At 40.0% G+C, this 24,024-nt stretch overlaps 1 protein-coding gene across 1 annotated transcript in view; it reads right to left on the minus strand.

Annotated features, from left to right (window-relative positions):
- RYa (RYamide) overlaps nt 1-24,024 on the minus strand; it is a 580,001-nt gene that overhangs the window by 30,490 nt on the left and 525,487 nt on the right. The window contains exon 2 of the mRNA XM_067147954.2: nt 8,738-8,866. Coding sequence (XP_067004055.2) covers nt 8,738-8,864 — 127 coding nt within the window. The 5' untranslated portion in view covers nt 8,865-8,866. The remainder of the gene's footprint in view (nt 1-8,737; nt 8,867-24,024) is intronic.

Genomic DNA, 24,024 nt, shown 5'->3' on the forward strand with positions numbered 1-24,024 from the left:
AACTTCTTGTAATAGTCGTTTCAAACTTTGCTTTCCAGAGGGCCTTTTCCAAGGCGCTTAATTTAAATATACGGGGGGAGGGGTATACCTCCAGTACAATTATTATTATTATTATTATTATTATTATTATTATTATTATTATTGTTGTAGACATGATATAAGCTTTTGAGTATTTCCTGTGTCAAGAAAAGAAGGCGAAATTCTTTACATTGTGCAGAGGACTTTGCTCCGCGTTTTCAGAAGAAAATCTCATCTGTTCACGAGCAAGAATGCGCTAATAATGAAAGCTCCAATTTAAGAATACTTTACCGTTGGCCTGTAGTAAATGGTACTTCCTTTCGTCACTAGATGGCTCACTGTCCTATAGCCTTCCGAGTGGGAAGTGACAACGCCATCTTAGCTCCAATTAAGATGCTTCTTGTTCCATCGTATGTAGGGGCAAAGTAAACAGCAAGATATTGTATAACTTAGTTAAAATCGAGGAAATACCTCAGAATGCTATGGTCGTCCAACTTTTAAAGATATTTACAAATAACGCGCATTGGATATGTACTGTATTAGTTAATTCTATTTTAATAAATTCTTGTGACATTTTGTTAATTTGAAAAAGCGGTAGAACCTCATTAACCCGGATTATTTGAGGCTCTAGGTTGTTCGAATTAATGAAAGTCTGGATTAAACAATATAACTTATGAAATGTGCCAACGTACATATTTAAACACCCTGTTTAGTAAACGAAGAACGTGTACAGAACAGCATTTCAAATTTCAAAATTACATAGGTTATATCATATACAAGATATAGTCTAATGCATTACAGTATTAGGCCCTAAAAATACAGACTAACTAGTGCAGTAGGCCTACAGAATTAGACCATGGTAATCAAGGCACACCTTCATTGACCAGACTTCACACCTCACTGGTTTGAAGAAACTGCTGATCTTTTTTGTCTTCATTTGCCATCAATTAATTAATTAATTCATGAAACTCTCTACTCGGCTGATGGTTATCCGTGACTGGGAGAGAGGACTTGGTTGGAATACAGTTCATTCATTAATTAATTCATGGAGGCAGTCAGGATCTCATTCATAATAGAATGCTCATTACAGTCCATTATATTTCAACAATGAAATCATCCATTTACCAATTCATGGAGTCATTCACTCATTATTCAATTCAGTCATACCGGGCGAGTTGGCCGTGCGAATAGGGGCGCGCAGCTGTGAGCTTGCGTGCGGGAGATAGTGGGTTCAAACCCCACTGTCGGTAACCCTGAAGGTGGTTTTCCGTGGTTTCACGTTTTCACACCTGGCAAATACTGGGGATGTACCGGTACCTTAATTAAGGCGACGGCTGATTCCTTCCGACTCCTTGCTCTTAGCCAACGGCCGTAGCCGTGTTGAAACACCGGATCCCGTGAGATCTCCGAAGTTAAGCAACATTGGGCGTGGTCAGGAGTTGGATGGGTTGCCACGCGCTGTTGGTGGGGGGGGGGGGGCAAGGGAATGGAGGAGCGAAAAGGAACTGGCCACCCTACCGCAAGTAAACTCCGGCTCAGGAATACCTCTGCGGAGGTCCGGACCTGCCTTGCTCTTTTCTATCTCATCGTCGCCAAAACTCCTATCTGTGCAGTGCGATGTAAAGCAAGTTGTAAAAAAAATAAAAATCATTGTATATGTTGTAATGGCAGGATACTCCAAATGATTTGTGACACAAAAGTGAGCACTAAACAAGCTACGGAATGGGAAGATACATGTTGTCCTAGACAATATAGCATTGTTAATGTCTAGGACAAAAATTATATTTAGTGTAGAAATAGTCAAATAATTTGTAAAAGGAGAATGTAATGCATGAATGGAAATAAATAAATTACAATAAATTAATGCTCTCTCCCTAGTTTCAGGCGATCCGGAACTAGGGGAGGGGAGTGTTCTATTCTACTTACAAAACTGACTGCCTGTAATAAACGAATACTGTCTTCAGTTGGTGCTCAACCTTGAATGGGAGAGAATAGTATTCAGTTCATTCCATACCTACTGTGGGCGGAGGACGGAGATGAATATACCAACGGTATCCCCTGCCTGTCGTAAGAGGCGACTAAAAGGGGCCCAAGTGGCTCTCAACTTGGGGCGTGGCTTGACAACAACGGGGCCCTTAGCTGAGTTCTGGCATTGCTTCCACTTCTGCTACGTTCCTGACTTTCATCTATCCTGTCCGTCCTCCCTTGGTCAACTCTTGTTCTTTTCCGACCCCGACGGTATTAGAGCATTCGAGGCCCAGAGTCTTTCACTTTCACGCCCTTCGTGGCACTTGTTTTTCTTTGTCTAGTAACTCATTTTTCGAAGTGTCGGATCCCTTCTTTTTCCTATTTCTCTCTTTCTACCCCGTATGGGTCGGGGATGCAGAGGTATCCCCTGTCAGTCGGAAGAGGCGATTTAAAGTGGCGACTAAGGGATGATGACATTAGAACTATAAGACTACTTGTGATTAGTACCATTAGGTGCGGAACACCATGGATCGACGATACTTGCAACTAATACCACCTTGTGAGGAAAACCATGGGTGTACGCTATATAGTAGCAGTACCCTTATGTGAGGAACCGTACGGGTCTGGGCGTTGCTTGTGATAAGGGTCATCGTGTTTATTCCATCGGTCGGTTCCACTGTGTTCAGAATGGGTCTGCGTTACCCACGAGTAGTACCGCTTTATGAGAAACATCATGCGTTACGTTACCTATGATTAGTACTACTATGTGAGAAACACCACGGGTTTGGCTGGCACCCGTGATTAGTACCACTATGTGAGGGGCACCATAGATCTGTATTGCTTGTGAGTAGTACCTTTGTGAGGAACACCATGGGTTTGAGTTGCCTATGGGCGTTACCGTAATGTGTGATACACCGTGGCTCCACATTGCCTATGGTTAGTACTACTATATGAGCGACACCATTAGTATACGTGGTCCGTGGTTAGTTCCACCACGTGTGGAACATCACGGCAATACCACCGTCCGTGATTAGTCCGCACTATCTGAGAAGCACCATGGGTCTGCGTTGCTTGTGAGGAGTAGGGATGGGATAAATGGTTACTTTCCAGTATCATGTTCCTGTATATCCGTTGCACTGTAGTTCGGTTGGAGTATTAGGATGTAAAAATAATATAATAAAAATTGCAGGTCGGCTTTTGGAAGGAACATTCCTTATACTGTACCTGATTTCTCTTGTAGCCCCTAACCACACTTATACATAGAAATACTATATCTTCATCTCGCATTCTTCTCTCCCACTGTCCCATTCGCCAGCTCGTCATTCACATTCTTAACTATTCCTAGAAAAATATTTGCAATGACCCATTTACCTTCAGAGAATCAATACTTGGAAGCCTTCATTTATAAAAGGCGCCGTGGCTGCTAGGTAGCTGTGTGCATTCCTAGATGTCAAAGGATCTGTCGTTAAACAGCCACTAGGACCAGACTTGATAAAATATGTTTATGAATGAGTGTCATATACACTTCAGATGCCGCCGGAATGGGTCATGAGGAAGTAGCTCTATCAGCAAGACGTAAGAAGTGTTTAATCCAGTACTTTTTGTTATTTGTTTTTTTTTTACGTCGCACCGACACAGACTGATCATACGGTGACGATGGGATAGAATAGGACGGGCCTAGGACGGAAACAACTATGGCCTTAACTGAGGAACAGTCCCAGCATTTGCTTGATGTAAAAATGGGGGAAACCACAGAAAACCATCTTGAGAACTGCCGGCAGTGGGGTTCGAATCCACCTCTTGAATTCAAGCTAACAGCTACGTAACACAAACAGTGTAGCCAACTCGCCCTATAAATCCAAAATAAAAGGCTCCAGAATCGTCTTTCGTGATAGACAGAGGGTTGTAGATATGTGGCAAACAGTGTAAGTGATTTGCCCAGAGTCTGTTTTCTGTAAATGTTTTTTTACAATTTGCTTTACGTCGCACCGACACAGATATGTCTTACGGCGACAAAGGGACAAGAAAGGGCTAGGAGTGGGAAGGAAGCGGCCATGGCCTTAATTAAGGCACAGTCCCATCATTTGCCTGGTGTGAAAATGGGAAACCACGGACAACAATCTTAGGGGTGCCGACAGTGGAGTTCGAACCCATTATCTGTCGGATGCAAGCTCATAGCTGCGCGCCCTTAAGCACGCAGTCAACTCGCCCGGTTGCTGCACTGCCTCACATGTTGCAGTCGATGACGAAATTTAAGGACGCACAGATTCACGTGATGGGACTTGCGATAGCTTTTCAGGGCCTGATATTTGAGTACCATGTACATTATCAGAACTACATGTCCGACTCGTTGGCTGAACGGTCAGCGTACTGGCCTTCGGTTCAGAGGGTCCCGGGTTCGATTCCCGGCCGGGTCGGGGATTTTAACCTTAATTGGTTAATTCCAATGGCTCGGGGGCTGGGTGTATGTGCTGTCTCCATCATCATTTCATCCTTATCACGACGCGCAGGTCGCCTATGGAAGTCATATAGAAAGACCTGCACCTGACGAGCCGAACCCGTCCTGGGATATCCCGGCACTAAAAGCCATACGACATTTCATTTCATCAGAACTACATGAACCAGTAGAATTTTAAAAAATTATTATTATTATTATTATTATTATTATTATTATTATTATTATTATTATTATTATTATTATTATTATTATTATTATTATTACAGGGTACCTTATTTTAACGCGCTTTTAAGAAGACGTTTTCCTGTAATTGAGTTTTTGTCCACATAAATCGTATCGGATGTAATATTTAATATCCACTCACCCATTGTCCGGAACACGGCGTGAAACTCGAGATGCAAGGTGGGAAGACTACGCGTAACTGTTCCGAGGAACTACGCTACTGTATGTATTACCACCAGTAAGCCTAATACAAAGCACTTCGAATATCTGTAAACGTCCAGCAAGTAACAGGGTAGGATTATCAGTACTGCCACTAAACTGTTACAAAATTATCGCTCGCTCCTGCGCAAGAGTGCACGCTGAATGCGAACTACTATGCTTCCTAATATCCGTTAGCCAATCAGAAACTCCCTACCCTTCCCTTGGTTTTGCTGAGAATGTTACTTCTGTATTTTGGTCTCCGGAGGAACATAATATTTCTGGAACAACTTACTGCTATGGAATAGGATACAGTATCATGTTAAGATATGTTAAGATAGTGAGTAGTACATTTACATGAGGAGCACTATGGGTTTGTGTTACCTGCGAGTGGTGCCATTGTATGTGACATACCATGGGTCTACATTCCCTGTGTTTAGTACCACTACACCGGGCGAGTTGGCCGTGCAGTTAGGGGCGCGCAGATGTGAGTTTTCATCCGGGAGATAGTGGGTTCGACCCCCACTGTCGGCAGCCCTGAAGATGGTTTTCCGTGGCTTCCATTTTCACACCAGGCAAATGCTGGGGCTGTGCCTTAATTAAGGTCACGTCCGATTCCTTCCCACTCCTAGGCCTTTCCTATCCAATCGGCGCCATAAGACCTGTCTGTGTCGGTTCGACGTAAAGCAACTTGTAAGAAAAAGTACCACCATGCGAGACACACCATTAGTCTACGTTACCTGTGATTAGTACCACTATAGGAGGAACATCATGGTTCTGCTGTAACAGTGATTAGTACCATTAACAGGGACCGGTGATCAGGATTTTGGACCCCTATTTGATAATACGTATCATCTCAGTAATTAACACATTGTGATTTGGATCCACTGACTTTTTTTGTTTCACGATCATTTTTTCATCACCATTCATTTTAGATTCTAGTCAGTGGATACATTTTGAAGTTTTAATTTGCATTTCGTTGCACATCGTACCATTAGGGGCTGATGTCCCAGCTCTAAGGCCCCTTTAAACAACAAACATCATTATATTCATTCAAATTGATGATCGACATTTCCTGAACTCAATATTTCTAAGACTTGCCGTAACAAAACATTTTAATAATACCAAGAACATATCTAACGAAATAGATTTCGCAACTGTCGTATGCAAGACTGAAAAGAGGTCCGTATTATAAAAAATCGATTCTAAAGTTATCTGTGTGCCAGACTGTGCCATATTCGTAGGTTTTCTATTTACGTGAACAATTGCGAGTGGGTGTTACTTCCTGTATTATTATGTCTGTAACGTTCACCAACCCTCTGATGAAGTTAAGTCACGTTCAAGTCCCTCAATATCCTGTAAATTCGCCTCTGTTTCGTCAACATTGAGTAGGCGTGGTGGGTCTGTTGGGAATCCCCCACTCGGCCGCAGGGAAGTCCCGCGTGTTGTTGTTGCCAACCAACCAACATGTTTCATTGTTAATTGCTTTCGTTAGCCTATCTTCGGTGTCGCCACCAGCAGAGAGGAGCTATACTCTGTCACGTATGGTGTACCACTGGGACCATACAGAATAAACTAGACTTAAAAAAAGAGCATTAAAATAGATTTCCCTTTTGGGATAATCAAATGATCATAAATGTGTTTCAATAAAAGGTGTGATGCGATGTTTCCTAGCAACCGTGCAGGCTGTGTTGTGAACTATTGATGAATGACCATGATATACAGTTCTCAAGGTATTGTTGCTAGGTAACATCGCGTCACACATTTTGTTGCAGGAGATGGTGGTGATTATTGTTTTAAGAGGAAGTACAACTGGGCAACCATACTCTATATAACACTAATCAGAGAGAAAAAAATTGAAGGGATCTGACACTTCGAAAAATGAAGATCGCCTAAAGATAGGCAAGATTACGTTAAAATGAGACTCCGTAGGCCTCGAGTGCTCAAATACCGTCAAGGTCGGAAAAGAAGAGTTGACCGAACGACGTCGGAGAGGATAGATGAAAGTGAGGAGAAAGTGGGAGCAATGCCAGGAATCAGCTGAGGGCCCCGTGGTCGCCAACCCACACTCTCAAGTAAAGAGCCTCTGAGACCCTTCTCAGTCGCCTCTTACGACAGGCTTGCTTCCACTTACTTGTGCCAGGCTCCTCACTTTCATCTATCCTATCCGACCTCTCTTGGTCAACTCTTGTTCTTTTCCGACCCCGACGCTATTAGGTTTGTGTGGGCTAGGGAGTCTTTCATTTTCACGCCCTTCGTGGCCCTTGTCTTCCTTTGGCCGATACCTTCATTTTCCGAAGTGTCGGATCCCTTCCTTTTTTCCCCTCTGATTAGTGTTATATAGAGGATGGTTGCCTAGTTGTACATCCTCTTAAAACAATAATCACCACCACCACTTACGACAGGCTGGCAATTTCGTGGGTGTTATTATACCGTCCCGCCCACAGGGAATTTACGTGCTTCTGTAGTGGTTGGTGGTTTGGTGTGTTCTCTGAATATGAAGATGATGGTGTTGAGAGCAAATGCAAACATTCACTCCCGCGCCAGAAGAATTAATCAGATGCGATTAAAATCACCGAGACGATTGGGAATCGAACCCGGGACCGTATAAACCGAAGACCTCAACGTTGGCCATTTAGCCAAGGAGTATATAAATATGAATTTCATAATAATTATTTTCATGAGCACAGCAAAAATCAAAACAAAGCAAACCAAAGCAAAGCAATCTCCGTACAGGCCATGAAGGCCCTTGGAGGGGTGGAAAGTTAAGATTTTCACTATTCATAACATCGGCACTTTGTGAGTACAGTGGTTAGCTTCTTGTCGGGCCGCCTTTGCCTCCAGGATTTAATCTGGTTCTCATTTTTTGTGTAGGCTGAGTGAACCTCAGCGCCATGTGAATCTCCAGAAGTGGACATCCTGACGGGGAATCGAACCCACGCCTACGTATTAGAGCAGTCTATGCCTAGGGAGTCTTTAATTTTGACGCCCTTCGTGGACCTTCCCTTTGTTTGGCCGATACCTTCATTTTTCGAAGTGTTGGCCCCCTCCAATTTTTCCTCTGATTAGTGTTAATAGAGCATGATTGCCCAGTTGTACTTCCTCTTAACAACCACCACCACTAGCAACACGCAGTAGTGAATACATCCCTCCATATAGGATTGGCGTCAGGAAGGACACCCGGCCGTAAAACAAGACGAAATTTACGCGTGACCCGCATCCTACAGTGTGAGAAAAGCGACAGAAGAAGAAGATAATTAAAGCTTTCACTCATCAGCACTTGTACATGCTTACTGTAACTTGTTTACACTCCTTTTAATTTCTCTCTGTCATCATCATCATCATCATCATCATCATCTGTTTACCCTCCAGGTTCGGCTTTTCCCTCGGACTCAGCGAGGGATCCCACCTCTACCGCCTCAAGGGCAGTGTCCTGGAGCTTCAGACTCTTGGTCGAGGGATACAACTGGGGAGTATGACCAGTACCTCGCCCAGGCGGCCTCACCTGCTATGCTGAACAGGGGCCTTGTAGGGGGATGGGAAGATTGGAAGGGATAGGAAAGGATGAGGGAAGGAAGCGGCCGTGGCCTTAAGTTAGGTACCATCCCGGCATTCGCCTGGAGGTGAAGTGGGAAACCACGGAAAACCACTTCGAGGATGGCTGAGGTGGGAATCGAACCCACCTCTACTCAGTTGACCTCCCGAGGCTGAGTGGACCCCGTTCCAGCCCTCGTACCACTTTTCAAATTTCGTGGCAGAGCCGGGAATCGAACCCGGACCTCCGGGGGTGGCAGCTAATCACGCTAACCACTACACCACAGAGGACAGCGCACAACACTTGGAGAACCGCCGATGTACAGGATTCTTACTCACCTGGAGACGTTTCGAAGCGTTTGCCGTATCTGCCGCTGGGGTAAAACTGCTGCGCCGAGCAGGAGAGAACCAGAACAAAGATGATGGCGGTGAGGAGGACCAACCACGTGCAGGGTGATGAAGCCATCACTGTAACAAACGTAACGCATGATTACAACACAGTCTTGATTTATTAAAACAGTATGAAATAATAATAATAATAATAATAATAATAATAATAATAATAATAATAATAATAATAATAATAATAATAATAATTGTACCGGAAGGTACACCTCAACTCAGCACATTCAAAAGAAGCGCCTTAAAGAACTCTACCTATCAAACAAAACGTGAAACAGCTACGGCATGAAGTTGGGACATTAATCAGAAGATGTCACTACTCAATAACTGAGAAGTTTGTCATTTCTAAGTTTCCTAAATTGATTGAATTTATTTTGTTTTGTTTTGGTGTACGTCAACTTTCCTCCATAGATGTCTCTACAAACACTGAGGTCACGCACTCTGGTGCAAAGTGGAATAATTTGTTATTGAAAGAACTTTTGTGTTTATAGGTTTTCTCTAGGAAATTAACTTTCATTTATTTTATTTTATATATTTCAAGGTTTGCAACAATTCCTTCTCTTCCCGCCAGCTTTGGTGTCTGGCCAATCAATTTTTTCTGTAATTATTTTTCAGCCTATCACAGGCTTCTTGTTGGTTTTTGGGTGTAACTTTTTTTCTGCCAATAAAAATGAGAGGGTGGGTCCGCATCTAGTCCAGAATCCTCTCGAACAATCCCCTCGGGTATATAAGCTGAGGCTCTTCTGGCTACCTTGTCTCAATGATCGTCGAAGTTCTGAGTGTGTGTGTTAAGACAAGAGTGTGTTACCCTCTCGAGTTCCCCTTCAATTTATCGTGAGGTGACTACGATTTTGTAACTGTTTCTCTTTTCCATAAAGCATTAAATTAACCGTCTTTCGAGTCACTTCAGTAGCCTGGGATTAGCCTCTGCATCATCGGGCCGAGAGCCCTGTTAGGATTTTATACTTAATTATCTAGGAGTGCAAGTGTACGCCTCCATTTTCGGGCCATTTATTTAACCTGTTCTTTTTCCACGAAGGCCCAGTAGTTTGAGTAATAGATACCCCTGTGTAAAAATAAATAAATAAATAAATAAATAAATAAATAAATAAATAAATAAATAAATAAATAAATAAATTGTACATTGTAAATTGTGCCTAGAGAGACCAGAGATTGTAAGGTTTTGTGTAATGTTGCCTTAAGCGGGCTGGAAGAAATTGGTTAATGTTCGAGAGCATGTAAGCTCTTTTCTAAGTTTACTGTAATATTGAGGGGTGCCTTTGGAAGGTCGTAAATTGTGACTGTGGGAGCCAAGTGTTCGTGAACACTGTGTATTGGGAGATATCTCTCCTTACCTAACTAACGCAACATTTGCGAATGGAGCTTGAAGCTCAAGACTTGTAAATTACCTATCCTTGGGTTTTCGATTTTGTATCACTATGGCTGTTTTGTACCTGATTAGCAGTACCGGAAAATATTGTTTGTTAAGTTTGAGATTCTAGAAGAAATATAACCTTTATTTAACGTTTTACATTAATTTGATATCGTAGATCAGGGCCTCTCAGGGTGCATGCGCACGGTGCAAAAGACGACTTGGCTTGGTTGACCAGAGTGCAGACCCTCCACTCCTCGATTTGGAGCAATAGCGCTTACTCACTCTTTCCTCACTTCTCTCTCGCTCGCTCCGCCAGTCTCCCTCTGCCCCACTTGCGCCGTAGCGCTCCAAATCCGGGCTGAGTTGAGCCGAGCTTAGCCGAGTAGCCCAGAGACGAAGCGTTGATCCGAGCCATACCGAGCGGCACCGATGCACAGTGCACGGAGCTCTTGCGCCTCGCTCTGCACGCGTGAGATTTTGGGCGTTTGAGAGGCCCTGTCGTAGATAGTCCCATTCAGGCCCACACCTACTTTCACCTCTCTGCGTTCCACAGATACCCCGGAATAATAATAATAATAATAATAATAATAATAATAATAATAATAATAATGATAATAATAATAACTAGAGGACCGTTTCTGCTCCGCAGCATTTCTTATAAATAGGTGAGATATCGTGTCTTGTTATGAAATTGCTCCATTAGTTGTCCGGTGCTGTTTCTGAATGTTTACTTTTAGGATTTGTATTAAGGTAGAGGGGCCAAATTCCGTCCCCGCACCTAATTTCGTCCCCCTAGGGATTTCCAGTTTGTACGGTTGGTACCTCATGTTTAGCCGCGTGCACACGCGTAGCCTCGACCCGCTGTCTTGTTGTGAGAGTTGGTTGTGTGCACCACGTCCAGTTTCCGTGTACAAGGAGGATTCACTTATTATTTTTTTTTTTTTACAATTGTGCTTTACATCGCACCGACACAGATAGGTCTTTTGGCGACGATGGGACAGGAAAGGCCTAGGAGTGGGAAGGAAGTGTCCGTGGCCTTAATTAAGGTACAACCCCAGCATTTGCCTCGTGTCAAAATGGGGTAAAACGGAAAGTTATCTTAGGGATGCCGGCAGTGGGGGATCGAACCCACTATCTCCTGCATGCAAGTTAACACCTGCGTTCCCTTAGCCGCACGGCTAACTTGCCGGGTGGATTCATTTCTCATGCTGAGTTTAGTTAGTGCAGCATACAAATTAAGAGCCTGTTATTTCTAGAGATAGTGCAGATCCATGGCTAAATCGTTAGCGTGCTGGCCTTTGGTCACAGGGGGTCCCGGGTTCGATTCCCGGTGGGGTCGGCAATTTTGACCATAATTAGTTGATTCCACTGGCACGGGGGCTGGGTGTATGTGCCGTCTTCATCATTTCATCTTCATCACGACGCGCAGGTCGCCTACGGGAGTCAAATCAAAAGACCTGCACCTGGCGAGCCGAACATGTCCTCGGACACTACCGTCAGTAAGTCATACGCCATTTCATTTCATACTGTAGCGGCCATTATAATAAATAAGGGAATGTTCGTAATTTCGTCCCTTTTCATTTTATTTGTTATTTGTGAAGTTTATATTATTTTCGTATGGGAAAACGCAAGCGGTGGGATAAGGAGGCTATGAAAAGCCCCTTAAGGCAGCGAGAACAAGATAATGGTTTACAAACGTGCATATACAGCTTTTAACATCCCGCGAGCAACGCTGAAGGACTATGTTAAAAAGAATACCAAGAAAGCATTTTTGGCCTTCAAGTAATTAATTATAGGGAAAGTGTTTGGTAAGGTTAGAAAGGAAAATAATATTATCATTTATTGTACTTTTCATACATTTGGTGGGGGACGAAATTGCGAACGCATATTTGGTAGTTAATTTTTTGAAGTGTTTAAGTCAAATATTACGTTATAACAGTTTGATTGTACTCGCTTTAAGTGGAAAATATATTCAGTAATATATATACCAGTTTCTAGCCTTGTCTATAATATTCCTGAATTTCTACAACTCTAACTCTGTTAAGGGGACGAGATAGGGGTCCCCTACGTTACCTGTTTATTTTTTGTCAAGTGAATCTTTGTAGATTTCTTTATTTTGACTTGGGGTTGATATTTTACGAACTATGTTGTGGTTTTAAAGTTATTGTTGCGTGTTTAAATTGAAGTTTTAAGTTTACATTATTTTGCTTCGCGTGGAACTTCGTCCATGTTGCACCCCTTATTGTCTGTGAAGTAGTTGATCCTTTCAAATAAATAATAAAATTAAGTGATGGCGGTATGTGTTTACGCGTCCGCTAAACGTATGATGCAGACGACTCCGACTGTAATTTAAACCCCCACTAATCAGCCTAGCGAACCCGGAAACTGTAGAATCAATACTAATCTAGGTCATTTTGGATTTTTTTTTCATCCCTTCTCACCCTCCATGGAGGCTCATCTAGTTCTAGAGTGTTGCTATTCATTTCAGCGACCCCGAAAACTATGGATTCAACACTAATATAGGTAGCTTTCACTTATTTTTATATGTCACTCCTTCCACACTCCTCTCCTAGGGGTGCTAGTTATCTTACCGTCACAATAGTTTTCTCCAGATAGTGGAATAGAATATTCCCACCCTCTAGTTCCGGATCGCCTTAGACTAGGGAGACAGTACTCCTTTATTGCAATTCGTTAAGTTCGATACATGCATTACATTATCCTCTTACTGTCCGTAATGGCTGAGTAGTGGGTGTGTGAGGGTAGTGCTCCTCAATATCTTGTGATTTTGGATGTACGTAGTTTGAGTAATGAAGTGAAACCGTGTGCCTCTGGATTACTAAGGTTTGAAGAATTGATGTACCTATTACATTTTATTAGATCTTAATTAGTGATGTATTACGAGCCAAGTTTAAGTTATTTGAGGAAGAATCTGTTAATGTAAACATTGAGGTGAAGTGCTACCAACTTGAACATATTTCCAAAGAGTAGTGAAGAGCGGTTACCGTCAACTTACACAATCAGTTTTTATATCGATCGTGATACCATTCTTCGCCACCGTGAACACTTGTGTAGCATGTCAGAAGGCTGTTTCTAGGCAAGATATAAATTCTAAGATTCAGTGTAGTAAGTGTCAAGATTGGTTCCATTGCAAATGTGTTAATATAGGAGACGTTGAATTAAATTTCTTAAAATCTGAAAATCAAGTTCGGAGGTGCGCTCGTTGTGAAAAGGAAAGACGAAATAGTGTACATAACTTGGAACTAGCAACAGCACCATCTATTGGCGACATCTATCAGCTCTTACTTGAGTTGAAAGAAATTGCAGAGGTTAAGAAATCAAGTGTAAAGGCTGAGCGAGAGTTAGGAAAAAGTTTGGAGTTAGCTCACGTAAAATTGGATGAGAATACAACATTCATTAAAAACAGTCGGAAGTAATAAATCAGTGCATGGAGAAAATGGAAAAATTGAGAGAAGAAAATTTAAATCTTAAGAAGCAACTAAAAGTCACACAAATACAGTTAGATGAACTTGATCAGTATGGTCGTCGTAACACGGTTGAAATTTTAGGCATACTTGAACGAGTTAATGAGGATGTTTATGAAATTAAGCATGTAGGTCGAGTATTAAATGTGGAGATCAAGAATGAATCGATTGATGCATGTCATAGGTTGAAGAGGCTTCAGGTGCCATTGTAGTGAAGTTTGTACACCGTAATGTCCAGAATGAACTTTCAAAAAACGCAAGGTTAAAAGGGATTTGAATGCGTCTTATCTCGGATTCTCTGAGTACGAGACGGTGTATATAAACCACAGTTTGACGTCCCTACGAAGAAAGGTCCTTGGCCAAGCTCGAAAAATTAAGAAGGAGAGAAATTATGCTTTTCTATGGGTAGATCACGGAGGTAACAGAACTCCGAAAAAGAGAGGGTGATCGGCAGGTGTTTAATCTAAAAACCCTGGACAATGTGAATGGATTAAATGAGACTGTGTAACTTTTGTGTTTTGAGAAAAATGATTTTTAATGCTATTAATATTTACTACCAGAATGTAAGAGGGTTAAACACTAAAATTTCGGAGTTTTATGTTAACAATAGTGAAACAGAATACGATATTCTGTTGATTACGGAAACATGGTTACAATCTCATGTTGCTAACAGCGAACTGTTTAGTAGGGATTTTAATGTGTATAGAAAAGATCGTGGAGGTACAAAGAAAGGAGGAGGCGCATTAATAGCTGTTAAAGGTTCTATAGTATCAAGAAAAATAACGTTAGATTTTGGTGATACTGAAGCACTTTGTGTAAAAATTATAGTTAATGGTCACAGTTATGTAATAATGCCAGTGTATTTTCCACCTACAACCAAATTGGAATCATATTTAGACTTCTATAGATTGTTTGAAGTTAAGAAGGACCTTTCCAATTTAGATCTTATTATAGCTGGTGATTTTAATTTGCCATTAATTACTGGTGAGCAATATAATCTTGTAAATTTTGGACCTGTATATAGATCCTTAGCTGAGTTTATGTCACTCTATCAGTTGCACTTGGTCAATAATATTCTTAATGCAAATGGAAATAAACTTGATCTTATTATTACGAATTAACAGTATATAGAGATGAGTACTCCTTAATTAAGGAGGATAGTTATAATCCTGCAATTGCAGTCACGCTACTCTTAAAAAGAGAGCGTAACCATGTTTCACAACAATCTGAACAACCTAAGCAGTTATTTGACTTTAGAAGGGCTAATTTCTTTCAAATGTATAAAATGTTCGAGTGAATGGATTGGTCTAGGATTGTAGAATTTACAGACGCTGACCAGGCTGTTGAGTATTTTTATGCTCAGGCACACTCTGTATTTTGTGAAATGGTACCAATGAAGAATTTTCACACAAAGAAAAAATATCCTCCATGGTTTACTAAAGACATAATAAATAACTTGAAACTGAAGGAAATCCACAGAAAGCGAAGGAAACATTCAGAGTGTAGTAGGGTAATATTTAACCAGTTAAGGAGAGAAACGAAACATATGATCAGTAAAGCGTGTAACAATTATATTTCTAGACTTCAAGAGAATATCAAAAGTGATGTTAATCAGTTCTGGAGTTATATGAAATGCAAAAGAAATACCAAGGTGAGTCTGCAACAGGGCATGAAATTTAACAATATCTTACTGCATAATAACAAAAATATAGCTGATGGCTTTGCAACCTTTTTTGGATCGGTATATTCGAAACCTCCACCAACGTATGATATTCCTGATTCATCTGATGTATATGTTAATTATCCGTTATCTTTAGAATTCGTGGATGAAAAGGAATATATGTTAGTTATTAAAAAATTAAAACCTAAAAGGTCATGCGGTGTTGATGGAATACCGCCGTACGTACTGAAAGCATGTTCGAATGTGTTGGATTTCTCCTTACGAGCCTTATACAACATTGTGGTAAAAATGCAAACCTTTCCAAAAGTATGGAAGATAGCGAAAGTGTGTCCAGTTTTTAAATGTGGGGACAGTAAAAATATTGAAAACTATCGCCCTGTTTGTATTTTATGTGCACCGGATAAAGTATTTGAGCAAATAATGTACACGCGTATATTTAATCGTGTGAGGGTCGGTATACATATTAATCAGCATGGTTTTATGCCAGGTAGATCAACTACGACTAATCTATTAACATTTATACAGTATGCGTGCGCCGTTTTGAATAATCAAGGACAGGTCGACGTAATATGCACCGATTTTTCCAATGCCTTCGACAAATTAGATCACGGCATTTTAATGAAAAAAATTGTCATGCTTTGGTCTGACCCCTACTTGGTTAAAACTGCTTGCATCTTATCTTAGTGTATGGAAACAATATCTTTTCTATCATCAACATGCGTCTTACGCATACATTGTTACTTCTGGTGTATCACAAGGGTCTAACCTTGGCCCTTTATTCTTTATTTTATATATTAATGATTTGCCCACTAGAATTAGGTTTTCTCAGTGTTTATTATATGCTGGTAATGTCAAACTTTATAGAGAGATAAAAAATGTTGATGATATGTTGAAATTACAATATGATTTGGATTACTTATACAGATGGAGTATTGAAAAATGTTTGCAACTTAATATAAATAAATGCTGTTTCCCTCAGATTTCAAATAAGAAAAATACATTGAATTATAAATATAAAATTAATAAAGAAGAACTCAAAGTTGTTCACTCTGTTAATGTCTAAGGGGTAATTATTACAATAAATTTATCTTTCAAGGAGCATATTAATACAATGGTTAATGATTCCTATAAGAAATTGGGTTTTATAATTAGAAATTCAAAAGATTTTACTAACACGTATGCACTCACCTTATTATTCAATAGTATTGTCCGATCAAAACTTGAGTATTCATGTATAATTTGGTCTCCATGTTATAAATCTTATAAAAATCAAATTGAAAGGGTGCAGAAACGCGTTTTAAGATGTATTTATTATAAAAATATAAGATATTCCCATTTAGAAATTATGTTTCATATGTATTTTTGTTGAATGAATTTAAATATGTATCGCTAGCCAGTAGGCGTGTAATAGCTCAACAAATTTATCTCTATAAGATGGTTAATGCATTAATTGACGATAATAGTTCGCTTCACGAGTTATGCTTTAATGTTAGAAAAGGAAATTTAAGATTTCGGCAATTGTTTATTACTCCAGTCTCCAAAACTGTATTTTTTAAGAACTCTCCGTTTATCAATATGTGTGAAACACACAATAACTTAATAAGTATCATATAGATCTTGACTCTGCTTATGAAAATGACACATATGTAAATATATTAAAATAATTTTTCTCGTCGAAGTGATTTGTTTATATGTATGATATTTACATGATTTTGTTACAATTTTTTGTTTGATTTATTAACAGACTTCTGTATATGAGATATTGTTTCATCCATTTCATACAGAGCATTATCATCTCATTTACATAGCGTTTTCACATTTTCTTCCTTTTGGTTTTCTATGTTATTTGTTCAAATAGTTTGTAAAAGCCACCTATAATTGGAGTGTGTCTCTGTTGGTGGCACATTTATTAAATAAACTAGCGAATGTACCCGTGCTTCGCTACGGTATTCTACATTGTATTCGAATATCGAAGTAAATAGTGTGCATGCAGTAAATAAGATTGTTTTAAAATTGCATGTCTCTTAGCGTTATCCGAGAAAGAGCATGGGGAGGTCCCCGTACGTAGTTTCCAATGTAAAGTGTTTGTTATGGATTTGTGATATAACGGCAGGCTCACTGCCTACTGCCATTCACAATCGAGTTGGGAAGTTTACGTTATAATTGCAGGCCCCATTGCCTACTATGCGGACAGAATCGATTTGGGGAGTTTTCGTTAAAATGGCAGCCCCCCTTTCCTACTTCCAGACAGATTAGAGTTTTTATTATAATGGCATGCAATTACCCTACTACCACTCGAAATTAAGTTGTGCAGTTATCATTATAATGTCAGGCCCATTTTCCTACTTTCAGCCAGCTTACTGCCAGTCACACCAAGTTGGTGAGTTTCCATCAAAATAGCAGGCCACTATGCCTAATGCCAGTCACATTTTAGATGAGGACATTTCTTTATAATGGCGGGCACCCTTGCCTACTGCCAAACACAATCGGGTAGGGGAGTTTTAAACAAAACTGCATGCTCACTTGCCTTCTGCAAGTCAAATCGAGAAGTGAACTATTCATTACAATTGTAGACCTTCCTTACTAATGACAGTTACACAGGAGTTGGAGAAGGAACCCTTTCATACTGCCAGTCAAAGTCGGTGTGGGGAGTACTGATTACAATAGCAGACCCACCCTTTCTCGATCGCTACAAATCGACATCAGTGAATATATATAGATCGACATACCTATATGCGTGTTTACAATACTGAAGACTTTCATTTACAGATTAACTGCTACTAAACGTACGTCATATCGACAAAGGATTATACCATAAGACACGCCGGATTTAGTGGCCTAAATGGCTGGTCCTATGATATGTAATCTATTCTTGGGTCAGATTGAGTTAGAAACGTGGAACAGGGTAACGTTCTTGTAAGATTATCTCACATTACATTACTTTTCGGATAATTATGTGACAGCTATATACATAGCATTTGGCTCATATATGGCTACTGGGTGGGCCAATTTTCGTGAAGAGTTTGATGATTCTGTATTTCATATAAGTAATCGAAGGTGTAAATTATGCATGTGAAAATTCCAAATTGACTTAACATCCATTAATAGAGAAAAATCAAACGTAAAATTGATACAGATACGGCAAAGAGTAATAAGACCAAGGTTGTAGATCATTCCAAATTGAACGGAGATTGTGCAATCTGTTATGCGATAGGAATTTCAGAAGGTCTGCACCATTATTAAAATTGCCTGCATATTTCGATATTCTTCGGGGATAAAAAGTGAAGAATTTAATGATCTTGGATGTTTTCCGTTCGTTACAGGCTAAAACGTATAATTTTGTCAAATTTCAATTATCTTCTTTTTCTTCTGGCAGATTATGCCGCAATCTGGATTTTCGGCGAGGCGGGTAAAAATTAGGACTTTCAGAAACTAATCCAAAAATTATGCAGATGGTCATTATTACCCCTTAAACGGAAAGCTGTACAAAAATTTCGCCAAAATAGTCAGTGTAGAGGCACACAGTAGTTACGATTTGATTTATATAGATAAGGAATCTGCTCCATGTAAAACACCTTTTTGGTTATGGCCGCTGGACTTAACCTGCAAAACTGACCATTCATGATATCTCCCTTATTAATCCTCCTGACGAAAAAATGCACATGAAAAAAAGGTTTAGAGGTGGAATTCCATCACGTTTGGTCGATTTCCAGTCAGGTTGGTCTTGTTCTGTATATATTGTGCAAGAGTAAAATCACCATTTCGGTTCCCTATAAACCGCCAGTCCATTCCGGAATATGAAATGTTATTTACGTTTAAAACCTACCTTTGGACAGGTGGATGCTAAATATGAATTTTGGTTCGAATGTCTTCAGTAGTTTTCAAGTTGTAAGGAATACGCTTTACACGCACCCGCTCGTGAGTTAAGTCCGATGGGACTTGTACAAAAAAAAACGGTCCGTTAATGATATCTCCCTTATTAATCCTCGTATCGAAATGATGCACATGAGAAAAAAGGTTTAGAAATTAATTTCTACCAAGGCAGGTAGATTTAAATTAACGTTGGTTGTGTATATTTTGTGGAAGTGCAAAATCACTGTTTCGGTTTCGTATAAACCCCCAGTCAGTTCAGGGATTTAGAAACAATATTTGCCCTAAAATCTATCAAGGACAGGTGTATTCTAAATATGAGTATTGGTGGAAATACATCCAGTAGTTTGTAGCACTCGCGTACATACGGCGTAATTAAGGAAGAAAATAATACAGTTAAGATAGTTGAAAGTAATAGAAAATGGATTATAACTGAGGACAGCCGGAAAACGACAAATATGTAAATGCCAAGTTAATGTATTGGAAAAACAAATGCCCCTCCATAAATTATGCTAGTGTGAGTTATGGATATAATAAAACGGTAACAGAGGAGCAATTTAGGTCCATTGATTCCTAGGTAAACAAATAATAAGAAGATGACTAATGGTGTTATTATTTAATCTATTCGAAGGCGGTTATAACATCCAACGATATTCCGCCAATATCCCGCAGATAGGCCGATTGACGCCTTTCTTGCATTCTACCCAAGGAACAACCAAGAATTTAAAAGCATAATGAGGAAAATGGCAATACGTTACTTCCCTGCTGGCATGCAGTCAGAGACGTTGCCATGGTAACCTGTAGGTTCGTTGTCGGTCTGTCGGTCACTCAATGCAGAGCATGGTACCAGCAGAAAATTGTAAATTTCTCCGTCATGTAAAGAGTAAGGTAAATTATAAACATAACGAAAGTTGTTTATAATGAAGAGACGTTTCACGTACGGTAAACGAAGTTTACAGAAAATCAATAGTATAAGAGAAAATGGAGGAAAACCATTCTGGTTTTCCAATAAACACCCCGTCTATTCAAAGATTTTAAAATGATATGCATATCGAAACCTTCCCCGGGAGGAGTATGCTCTAAATGTGAAGTTTGGTTGAGATCTATCCAGCCGTTTCGACGTGATAGTGGAAAAACCATTCTGGTTTTCCTATAAACCCCCCCGTGTATTAAAGATTTTAAAATGATATGCATATCGAAACCTTCCCCGGGATGAGTATACTCTAAATACGAAGTTTGGTTGAGATCCATCCAGCCGTTTCGACGTGATGGTGGAAAAACCATTCTGGTTTTCCTATAAACCCCCCGTGTATTCAAGGATTTTAAAATGATATGCATATCGAAACCTTCCCCGGGATGAGTATACTCTAAATATGAAGTTTGGTTGAGATATATCCAGCCGTTTCGACGTGATGGTGGAAAAACCATTCTGGTTTTCCTATAAACGCCCCGTGTATTCAAAGATTTTAAAATAATATGCATATCGAAACCTTCCCCGGGAGGAGTATACTCTAAATATGAAATTTGGTTGAGATCTATCCAGCCGTTTCGACGTGATGGTGGATAAACTATTCTGGTTTTCCTATGAACCCCCGTGTATTCAAAGATTATAAAATGATATGCATATCGAAACCTTCCCCGGGATGAGTATACTCTAAATATGAAATTTGGTTGAGATCTATCCAGCCGTTTCGACGTGATGGTGGAAAAACCATTCTGGTTTTCCTATAAACCCCCGTGTATTCAAAGATTTTAAAATGATATGCATATCGAAACCTTCCCCGGGAGGAGTATACTCTAAATATGAAGATTGGTTGAGATATATCCAGCCGTTTCGACGTGATGGTGGAAAAACCATTCTGGTTTTCCTATAAACACCCCGTGTATTCAAATTTTTTTAAATAATATGCATATCGAAACCTTCCCCGGGATGAGTATACTCTAAATATGAAATTAGGTTGAGATCCTTCCAGCCGTTTCGACGTGATGGTGGAAAAACCATTCTGGTTTTCCTATAAACCCCCGTGTATTCAAGGATTTTAAAATGATATGCATATCGAAACCTTCCCCGGGATGAGTATACTCTAAATAAAATTTTGTTGAGATCCATCCAGCCGTTTGGACGTGATGGTGGAAAAACCATTCTGGTTTTCCTATAAATCCCCCGTGTATTCAAAGATTTTAAAATGATATGCATATCAAAACCTTCCCCGGGAGGAGTATACTCTACATATGAAGTTTGGTTGAGATCTATCCAGCCGTTTCGACGTGATGGTGGATAAACTATTCTGGTTTTCCTATAAACCCCCGTGTATTCAAAGATTTTAAAATGATATGCATATCGAAACCTTCCCCGGGAGGAGTATACTCTAAATATGAAGTTTGGTTGAGATCTATCCAGCTGTTTCGACGTGATGGTGGAAAAACCATTCTGGTTTTCTTATCAACCCCCGTGTAATCAAAGATTTTAAAATGATATGCATATCGAAACCTTCCCCGGGATGAGTATACTCTAAATATGAAATTTTGTTGAGATCTATCCAGCCGTTTCGACGTGATGGTGGAAAAACCATTCTGGTTTTCCTATAAACCCCCCGTGTATTCAATGATTTTAAAATGATATGCGTATCGAAACCTTCCCCGGGAGGAGTATACTCTAAATATGAAGTTTGGTTGAGATCTACCCAGCCGCTTCGACGTGATGGTGGAAAAACCATTCTGGTTTTCCTATAAACCCCCCGTGTATTCAAAGATTTTAAAATAATATGCATATCGAAACCTTCCCCGGGATGAGTATACTCTAAATATGGAGTTTGGTTGAGATCTATCCAGTCGTTTCGACGTGATGGTGGAAAAACCGTTCTGATTTTCCTATAAACCCCCGTGTATTCAATGATTTTAAAATGATATGTATATCGAAACCTTCCCCGGGATGAGTATACTCTAAATATGAAATTTGGTTGAGATCTATCCAGCCGTTTCGACGTGATGCTGGAAAAACCATTCTGGTTTTCCTATAACCCCCCCCGTGTATTCAAAGATTTTAAAATGATATGCGTATCTAAACCTTCCCCGGGATGAGTATACTCTAAATATGAAGTTTGGTTGAGATCTATCCAGCCGTTTCGACGTGATGGTGGAACAGACAAACAGACAAACAGACAAACAGAAACGAACAACTTTATTTATAAGATTATTTTTATACCACTCCCCTCGCCCCCTGCCAAAAGGGTGCTAGGGGTGTCTTACCCTCACGCGGTTTGTCTCCTGATACTAATTGATAAGTGTACCACGTTTGGTGAAATTGCTCCAGTGGTTTAGGAGGAGATGTGTCATATACACACCCACACCCACACACCCACGCACACACATACATCAATTTTTAAATATAGTAAGAAGAAAATATTTTTATATGTAGTTTTTCGATTAATTTTATATCTCACCCCCTTCGCTCCCCACTTGGATTTGCAAAAAATCCGGAGTAATACTATTCATCTCAGAGACCCTGAAATCTATGGATTCGAAACTGTTTTTAATTATTTCTATATCTCACCCCACCCCCCCACCCTTTGCTCCCAACCTAAAAGGGGGCTGGATTTTAAAAAAATTCTAGAGTATCACTTTTCAACTCAGCGACCCCGAAAACTATGAATTCGACACTATTCTCGATTATTATTGTAACTACCACCCCCCTGACCCTCTCCCTTAAGGGCGCTAGGGATGGCTTACCCCCCACAGTGATCGTCTCCCGATAGTAAGTGATTCGTGTACCAAGTTTGGTTGAAATTGCTCCAGTGGTTTAGTTGGAGATGTGTCATTTACACACACACTTCCATTTCTATATATAGTAAGATTTTTACACTCGTTCTTCACCCCCTTTCCATCCCCGCCCAAAGGAGTCCTATGAGTGCCTTACACAACAGTATATTTTTTTCCCAGATATTAAGTCTTATTTGTACCTATTTTGGTTGACAGCTATGCCCAAACGTACATGCATAATCTCACTGCTCTAGAATCCTGGAGCTGACGTTGCCATGGTTACGGCAGTTCATTTCTTTATCCGATTCCTAGAGCAGGGGTAGTGTGGTGCCAATATCTCCGTAACGGTTGGTTTTAGGGCCTTAAAACATGGTTTTCGGGCCCGTAGGGCTTACCGAGTTTTGTTCTTTGCGTCAAGAGGATTAAATTGAGCTTTGTCTCGTCCTTATACGAAAAATTCGATATTTTGCCTATAATAGTATAAGAGAAAATGGAGGAAAACCGTTTTTCCTATAAAACCCCCGTCTTTTCAAAGATTTTAAAATGATATGCATATCGAAACCTTCCCCGGGGTCAGTATACTCTAAATATGAAGTTTGGTTGAGATCTATCCAGCCGTTTCGACGTGATGGTGGAACAGACAAACAGACAGACAAACAGACAAACAGAAACAATTTTATATATATATATAGATATAAATAGATATATATATATAGATATAGATATATAGATATAAATAAAATTGTTTCTGTTTGTCTGTCTGTCTGTTTGTCTGTTCCACCATCACGTCGAAACGGCTGGATAGATCTCAACCAAACTTCATATTTAGAGTATACTGACCCCGGGGAAGGTTTCGATATGCATATCATTTTAAAATCTTTGAAAAGACGGGGGTTTTATAGGAAAAACGGTTTTCCTCCATTTTCTCTTATACTATTATAGGCAAAATATCGAATTTGTCGTATAAGGACGAGACAAAGCTCAATTTAATCCTCTTGACGCAAAGAACAAAACTCGGTAAGCCCTACGGGCCCGAAAACCATGTTTTAAGGCCCTA

Source organism: Anabrus simplex, chromosome 5 (genome assembly GCF_040414725.1).
Source record: "Anabrus simplex isolate iqAnaSimp1 chromosome 5, ASM4041472v1, whole genome shotgun sequence".
NCBI classification, from domain to species: domain Eukaryota; kingdom Metazoa; phylum Arthropoda; class Insecta; order Orthoptera; family Tettigoniidae; genus Anabrus; species Anabrus simplex.